The 9143-nt window shown below is 42.5% G+C and overlaps 1 protein-coding gene across 1 annotated transcript; it reads left to right on the top strand.

The window, feature by feature from the left end:
* The first annotated feature begins 4 nt into the window (after window positions 1-4).
* Window positions 5-1513, top strand: LOC147665096 (uncharacterized). Its single transcript, XM_086949767.1, has one exon. It carries the CDS (start codon window positions 35-37, stop codon window positions 680-682), a length of 648 nt encoding a protein of 215 aa, XP_086805893.1. The 5' UTR covers window positions 5-34; the 3' UTR covers window positions 683-1513.
* The last annotated feature ends 7630 nt before the right edge of the window (window positions 1514-9143 follow it).

Genomic DNA, 9143 nt, shown 5'->3' on the forward strand with positions numbered 1-9143 from the left:
GTGCTCTGAATGCCAGAGATGTTTCAGTGACAAAATGAGACTCACTAAACATACAAGGACCCGCTCTTGGGTAAAACGTTATCGGTGCATTGAATGCGACAAATGTTTCAGTGAAAAAAGCAGTCTCACTGTGCATATAAGAACCCACACTGGGGAAAAACCTTATCAGTGCTCTGAATGCCACATATGTTTCAGTACAAAAAGCAGTCTCACTCAGCATATAAGAATCCACACTGGGGAAAAACCTTATCAGTGCTCTGAATGCCAGATATGTTTCAGTCAAAAAAGCAATCTCACTGAGCATATAAGAATCCACACTGGGGAAAAACCTTATCAGTGCTCTGAATGCCACATATGTTTCAGTACAAAAAGCAGTCTCACTCAGCATATAAGAATCCACACTGGGGAAAAACCTTATCAGTGCTCTGAATGCCAGATATGTTTCAGTCAAAAAAGCAGTCTCACTGAGCATATAAGAATCCACACTGGGGAAAAACCTTATCAGTGCTCCGAATGCCAGATATGTTTCAGTGTAAAAAGCTGTCTCACTCAGCATATAAGAACCCACACTGAGGAAAAACCTTATCAGTGCTCCGAATGCCAAAAATGTTTCAGACAAAAATCTCATCTCACTGAACATGTGAAAATCCACACTGGAGAAAAAAAATTATCAGTGCTCTAAATGTCAGAAAAGATTCAGAGGTAGAGATGGTTACAAGCGCCATAAGAAAACACACCATCAAAATAATCAGTTCTCCGAATGCCAGAAAAGCATACATTCTAAACTCAATCTCATTCTACATGAGCAGACGCACACAGGGGAAAAACATTACCAATTTCTGTGAATGCCAGAAATTCCTATTTGATAGGCACAGTCTCACTAACCATAAGCGACTCCATACTGATGAAAAACCTTATGAGTGCTCTGAATGCCAGAAAAGCTGCAGAAAAAAATGCTATTTCACCATGAGAAACTCCACACTAGAGAAAATCCTTATGCCATAAAAGGTTGAATCTGAAAGACAGTGTTATGCTTTATGTGCGATGTCACTCTGGGGAAAAACCTTATGATTGCTCAAAATGCAAGCAATGTTTTGGGTACAAATTACTTCTCATTTGACATTAAGCATGGGCGAATTTTGCGAATCTCGCATTCGCGAATTTTGCGGATTTGCGAACTCGCAATCCGCAAAATCTGCGAATTCTCGCGAATTTGCGGATTTTTTTTGTGTGTGTTTGCGCGGGTTTCTGCCAGTTCGCGAGGGGTTTGTACAATTTCGCATACGCGAACTTACCTGTCGGGTCGCAAGTTTTGCAAACTTGTTGTTTCTACGTGTCCCGCCTGTTTGGGACACTCTTCTTCATCACTGCCACTCTCTGACTACTCATGCCACCCTCTGGCCTACCCATGCCACCCTCTGTTTCATCACAGCACCCTCTGGTTGTCCAGTGTACATTATTGTGGCAAAGCAAAGCACACCTTCCCTGCCTCAAGTGACCTGAATTAATTTGGGGCTGATTAATGTGTCACAGAATATTTTTTTAGCTGGCACCTGCTTCCTTAGTGCTTCCTGATTAGTGATCTTTTGCACTTGCTAAGTGCTTTCATTGTTGCAAAATTAGTTACAACACCTGCCCTGCCCCAACTGACAATAATGAATTAGGGGCTGATTAATGTGTCACTGGATTTGAACTTCCAGCCTGGCTCCTGCTTGTCTGCCTTAGCTGTAATTCAGGACCTTTGTGTAACTATTCTGAGGGTCAGAGCAGGGTCACATAATAGTTGCAAGTAGGCAACTGAACTCTGGAGGGGACCCTCAGGAAGCACTACAGGAAATGGCTACTAATAATGAGCTTGAACTTTTGAACCTGGTAAGTAGTTTCAGTTTTGCTAAGATCGTATTTCTGCAATTTAGCGCTTATTCGCGGGGCGGGAAGTTGAACTGGGAAGCCGCGAACTCACGCGAACAGTGCGAGCAAGCCATAAAATCCGCTGCTCGCGGATTTGCGGATTTTGCGGGAAATTCGCGAATCTCGCGGTTTGCGAATTTAACGAAAATCCGCAAAATCCGCGAGCGGAACGGATTTTCCGCCCATACTTACTTGACATGAGCGAACTCACACGGGGGAAAAAAGCCTTATGTGTGTTCTGAATGTTAGATAAGGTTTAGTCTTGAATACAATGTCATTTCACATGAAAGAATTCACACTGGACTAAAGCCATATACAGGAGGGGAAAGCCAGAAACGTTATACTCAGAAAGGAGATATCACTAAACATGAGAAATGCATCCACACCAGGTGAAAAGTAAGGCGTATCTTGAGTTGCAGAAAAGCTTCTAACAACCTGACTTTACATGAGAGAGCACATATTGTAGTTGCAATAGAATTCATCAAGAAACTCTTGCAGGATAACTTAGGCTGCCCGCATGCAACCTCCAAAGAAATTTCAGGCCTGGAAATATTTTTCATTGAAACAGAATCCACAATTTGAGTATCTGAAAGTTACAAAACTCTCAAGGTCTTTACTTTACACAGACAAGTGTTAGTGCTTGCAAAAATCAACTAATTGCCCAAAAAATTACAATAATAATGTCTTAAATTTTACTCCACCAAAAAGGTTTCTACTCACCCTTGTTTCTTAACATATGACTGATATCTATTTTTTCATGATAAGATTAAGCTTATGCAGAGTTCCTCAGTGAGGAACTCCGCAAAGTGACAAAAAAACTCTGGTGGTCTACGCGGAGTTCCGCAAGCAGCGGAGTGCGTAAGGGTCATGCAGTTTGTGGTCATTTCATCCCATGTCGGAGGATCATTTGGCCCTTCTCTTCCAGGAAGTTATGGATCTCTTTGTCAAACGCGTCCCTGTGCCAGAAGTAGGTCGGGGTTGCTACTCCCACTACTTCTTGGTACCCAAGAAGGACAAAGGCCTGCATCCTAGCTTAGTCCTCAGGGACATCAACCGCTTTCTCCGAAAGGAGAACTTCAAGTTGTTAACCTTGGCTCAGGTCTTATCTGCCTTCGACCCTGGAGATTTGATGGTAGCGTTGGACTTGCAGGACACTTACTTTCACATCCCCGTCTTGCCTGCCCACAGGGATTACCTACGGTTCACGGTAGGCCACGCGCATTTTCAGTTTACCACGCTCCCCCTTGGACCTTACCAGCCCACCTCCTCCCCCGGGTGTTTACGAAAGTGATGGCGGTGGTCGCAGCTCATCTGCGCAGATCAGGGGTTCCAGTCTTCCCCTATCTCGACGACTGGCTGTTGAAGGCTCCCACCTCCAGACTACGACGGACTTCCTGCATTTGCTGGGGTACTCAGTTAACGTGCTGAAGTCGCACCTGATTCCATCCGATATGCTCCTCTTCATCGGAGCGGTTCTGGACACAGCACAGTTTTGGGTCTATCCTCCCTAGCAGCAAGTCCAGTATATTGGGGCTATGATACCGATGTTTCAGCCTCCATCCCGGTGTTCTGTGAGAATGACCCTGATGCTGCTGGGCCTCATGGCCTCCTGCATCCTGCTGGTGCATCATGCCAGATGGCATATACGTGCTCTGCAGTGGGACCTGAAGTTTCAGTGGGCGCAGCACCAGGGGAATCTTTCCGATGATGTTCAGATTTCAGAGGGGACTGCAAGTCAGTTGCAGTGGTGGTTCACGAACCAGGATTGGGTCAACAGCAGATCCCTCTACCTTCCCTAACCTGAGTTCACAGTAGTGACGGATGCGTCACTCCTGGGTTGGGGCAGCCATATGGGAATAGTGGAGATCAAAGACCTCTGGTCTCTGGCGGAGTCCAGGCACCACATCAACCCTCTGGAGCTCCAGGCGATTCGTCTTGCACTGAAGGCATTCCTTCTTTCTGTCAAAGGAAGAGTGGTGCAGGTGTTCACAGACAACACCACCGCCATGTGGTACTGCAACAAACAGGGCAGGGTGGGGTCATGGACCGTATGTCAAGAGGCTCTTCGCCTTTGGACATGGCTGGAACATCAGGGCATATCTCTGGTGGTTCAACACTTAACAGGTTCACTGAACGCAAGGACGGACAAACTCAGCCGCCAGTGCACGATGGATCAAAATGGAATCTTCACTCGAAGGTCGTGCTAGGTCTCTTTCAGTAGTGGGGAGAGCCTTGGTTAGATCTATTCGCCATCGAAGAGAACGCTCAATGTCAGCAGTTCTGCGTGTTAGAGTTTCCAAAGAGGCTCTCGCTCGGCGACCCTTTTCGTGGCGAGTGGAGTTGCGGCCTCCTGTACCACTTCTGCCAAGATTGCTGAAGAAGATCAAACACGATCAGTCCCAAGTCTGGTACCCCGAGCTCTTGGATTTCTGAAGTGCATTACTCATCTCTTTCCTCCTTCATCTTTCGTAATACCCTAGTGGGAGTTGACCTCACTTATCTTATGTGTGCTCCCTTTGAGCGCCTACATAATTGTCCTCTTCGCCTCCTTAGAAGACTGCTTTTTTGCTTGCCATCACCTCTGCTTGCAGGATGAGTGAGCTTCAGGCTTATCTTCAAGACCTCCCTTTCTTGCTGTCCATCCGAACAAAGTAGTCCTCCGTGTAAGCCCTCTTTTCTGCCCAAAGTGATTGCCTCTTTCCACATAGGTCTGACCATCAGATTACCTACCTTCTTCCCACCTCTGCTGTGTTTTTCTCTGCCAGGCGCACAACATATAGACTGTTCACACACTTTCTGTAGTATGCATTGTTCTGGGCAGATAAACTCTAATCCCCACTCTACTTCTATCCTCGTGTTAGTGCAGCCCGATGTAAACAGTAATTGTAATGTATTTAGATTTACATAACACTTACTACCCCATACGAACTTTAAAGCGCTTTTTCGGCGAGTAGCACACCACTCTAGGATCCAAAAATGATTAGTGGTGAATTAGTATAGGGAAATATAAAATGTATATGAGAGCTGGACATGTTGGTCGGTTAGTTGGATTAAGAAAGATTGTGGGGGGGATAGAAGAGGGAAGGTTTTGCATTTATATAGCGCTTGCTACCCCTGATGAAGTGTTGAAGTGCTTTTCGGCGAGTAGCATGCTACTCCAGATCCCAAAAAGATGAACAGACAGATCAATTATGGTGGGGAGGTTGTTTTATTGTATACACACAACTGTACACAAATTAATAAAATTCCGTTGTAAAGTTGTATCCAAGAGGCAAGTATAGTCTCTGATAATAATGTATACAATACTGATAAGTTTTAAGTTGGCTTGCCATCAAGACTGATGCCCCGTAATGTTGATGCAAAATCATCTGTGCTGGAGTATCTTAGACTCTTGTTGAATTGTACCATCCACCTTGTAGGTACTGCTATTTGTATCAGGTTCACGTTGAAGGCAGACACAAACGCCAAAATTGTGCACTATTTATATTAAGCATAATGTAAGTGAGCAGATGACAGTAAGCACTGTACAATTAGGTGCTTAGAAGTAGAGTGACATAGAGGGCAATAAGCACTCACTAAATCTTTTTTATTATTATTAACAGTCCTCATAAGACCATACAATTCAATACGATGTACAAATAGCCCATTGGGGAACAGTTCAGGCATCATCTGGGGATTACACATCCGAGAAACACAAGTATCTTTCATGAATACAAATTGACTACTCCTCCAAGGACTGCACTGTATTATTGACACAGGGGAAAAGGCAAACAAGCAGTCAGGAGGCACACTGATTGTATACCCCCCACCTGACAGGATGGTGACAGACCCCAACCACCTGCAGGGGAAACGTGCCACATTCACTTAATAGCTGCCAGACGCTTTACTATGTAAGCAGACTGGTGGTTTACAACTGCGCCTACGTTGGGGCACCACATGTTTTTTTCCAGCATAATCGGGTGTGCTCCCCCCTGTGTGGGATGATAGCACCCACTGAAAACTGCACCGTTGTGTAGTCTGGGACAGTGCACCTTCCATGTAATTCTGAACTGGGCCTTTAAATACGGTACTATTTTGTGTGCCTATTTAATTCAGGTATACAAAGAATGTGGTACTACTTGTATACTAGGGTAGGACAAGGAAAATTGAATTTCTATGGTGGCAAAAATGTTTTTGTCAGAGTGCTTTATGCCCTAAATACTCTCCCATACCCTGAACATAATGAGATTATGTAGAATACACCTCTGCGTGCCTAATGCTGCCATTTGTATTTCAAGACAGTGATTAATGTGGCTTTATCAAGTTCAAAGCCATTAGGCGTTTCCGACCTGTCTGATACTTGCATATGGAAAAGATGGGTCATTTGAACCTAAAGATAGATAAACATATTCATAGGTCACGATTTATGTCTGCATCTAATATAAAACTGTAAATTAGGAGAGGTGATAAGTGAGAAGTTAAAGGCAGCCCCTAATCGAGCTGCATTTGTACATAGGCCTTCCTATATTATGATTTATATTCCTGCTTCAGTCTTTAATTGTAATGAATACTTTAATACCCAGGCATGAAGTCATCGTCGAGCTGTTTAGATAATCCACCTGTCTTGCCACTTCTTCCCCACTGCATCCTTAACCAGTGGCCTAGCCAGTGTGCCCTGGGCCCCAAGGCAAGAAAGGAAATGTGACCTCTGCCGTTTATTTGGGCTGTGGAAAACAGCAATAATCATTGTTCTGTGGGCCCCTCCGGCCTTTGTTTGTACTGTGACAAACAGCAGTTATCAGGGTTCAGTGGGTCTTTAAGGTACCTGGGAGCTGGTGCCACTGCACCTGCTGCACCAATGGGAAGCTAAGCCCCTGCCCCTAACAGCTTCTATTCTAGCCCCACTGGAGAACCGAAACAGCCAAGTACTGATCTGGCCATATATGCAGGCATGCAGCCGCCTCTTCCATTGAAGGGATTTAAGTAGCATGAAAGCAGAATGGGGGAAACAACCATTATCTGAGGCAAAGTCAACCAAAACCTCTTCTGTTCCAACCTGAATCCATTTAAAACCAGGGACGAAGAAACGGTTAATCGTCTTCTCTTGCTTATCAAAAGGGTAAAACAGATTCATCTAACATTACAGTGTACCACATTAAAAAAATAGTGATTCTGTTTACAAATTAAAACTAGCATGCATAAAGAAAGGGGAGCCTTTGACCAAATAGCCATTTTCCCTACCCATACTTCTAACACATCTTTTACGAAAAAAATGTTAACTACATTGTCATCTCCAAATAGTCATTAGCGCCTACTCATAAGCAAATGACATTTAGGATTCTCTTTCACTTCAAGCTTTCAAAAGTATATTGATATTAAAGCAGTATTGAATTTTTTGACATTGTGTACATTATATGACACGCCATAGAAAAAAGGAGTTCTTTATATATACTAAACCTCCAGAAACATTTGATTAACCAGTTATAAAGTCACATCTAGCTTAGTTAGTTTAGTCTTCTTTTTAAGAGAAATTATTTCACATTGTTACTGGATGTGCATGGCTAAACACTTATTAGGTCCCAAAGGCGAGACCTATTGGCTATGCCAATGCTTGTTATTGATTAAGTACAATGAGCGGCAGCGCTTTTGATTAGGTCCCGAAGAAAGCCGCAAGCACCTCTTTGGAGGGTTCATAGGCTGAAAAATGTTGACCTCTTATTAACTTTCACTCTGCTGCCCCCACTACCCTGAGCTCATTTTTGTGGTATTTCGTATACCATTCTCTAAAACAAAACATGCCTGAACTCCTCCCTCTCAGTGAGGGGGCTGGACCCTGTACTGTAACTAGGTATAACGGTGGGAGGAGGTTCTGAATGAGGAAGCATGCCAACTATGGTGGGTGAGGGAAATCTTCCCTTTAAAGGGATATTCATCTTAGCTAGGTTTTCATTTGCCACAGTAATCCTCATAGACCCAAGGGTTTCTTGATTGTGGTGGAAATACATTTTTACCCCTTCATTGTACGTTTAAGCACAGACCATTGCTTGAAATGTTGTGATCAATGTAGGAAAAATACTCTTTGCACTGAGAAAATGTGTTAAAATAACGGAAAGTTGATAATTGCATTTAATACCTTCTCATACCTGGATTTATCTAGAAGAGAAGTCTGTTAATTCAAGCAGATTTTTGATACCACACGGTATAAGAAATTAGGGGATCTTTATCTGATATCTTTATCAGTAAATTATCTGAAATTATTGCACATATACTTTTGCAAGTATTATTTCTAAAGATAAAGGAAATTCTATATCTGTCCTTTCTAAACTAACTCCAGTGTGTTTTAACTACAATAACCACCTCTCTCAAATCAATATTGTGCTTGGTTTAGTGAGAAAGCTAAATGACCTAGGAGAAACCAGGACTGTGCGTCAGTATTTTTCTTAGGAAGCTTTAGGTTAGAGAGTGAAAACACTTTTTAGAATGCCCCAAAAATTGTGATAAAGATATTTCAATATGTTTGACAAAAAGAATAGGTACATTTCATGACAATATTGAAATGGGAAATAAAATAATAGAAACAAATATTTACACCACATGACAAAAACATTAGAGACTACATTTCAATAATATATAGGAAATACTGAGGTTCATGTATTAATAATCCATTTGGTAAAACGGGTTGCTTGTGGAGTCAGCACACTACTGTGTCTGTGATGGCTTTTAAATAAAGGCATTTTTAATGCACCCCATTTTACTTTCAGATTCACAAATTTACCCTTGGGTTACTACCTCCTGTTACTGTTTTTCAGCCCACGTATGGTTTCAAAGCTTAATGCATACCTTAAGGATGTATTCCGTATTTAGAAGGGACACTATTAATATTCCCCTTCCAAATTCTTAATTGTTAAATGGGCTTAGTACATTTCAAAAAGCGGTTTAGCATTTGCAAACTCTGTGAATTACCGAACCAGTGGATTTTTGAACAATAAAACCCTTGGTACATGAGTCAATTGTTCTCAATTCCCTCCAAATTAAGTTTGCTAATAATGTTAGTTGAATGATAACCGGTGCACGTACCTATTTAGTGTTAGTGTTGCTTCAGATCAAATAAAAACCATCACACATAACTCTTACACAATACTTAAAGACAGAATTTCTGACATCCAGCTTTAATGTTTTGTTAAATATATTTGCAAATGTCGTCACTTAAATAGGAAAGCATCTAAACCGGTCTCTGGACATAAAATAGGTTG

Source organism: Lissotriton vulgaris, unplaced genomic scaffold (genome assembly GCF_964263255.1).
Source record: "Lissotriton vulgaris unplaced genomic scaffold, aLisVul1.2 SCAFFOLD_1404, whole genome shotgun sequence".
Classification (NCBI taxonomy): domain Eukaryota; kingdom Metazoa; phylum Chordata; class Amphibia; order Caudata; family Salamandridae; genus Lissotriton; species Lissotriton vulgaris.

Excerpts from the sequence above, each read along its gene's own strand:
- LOC147665096 (XM_086949767.1), top strand. The coding sequence starts at position 35 with ATGAGACTCACTAAACATACAAGGACCCGCTCTTGGGTAAAACGTTAT.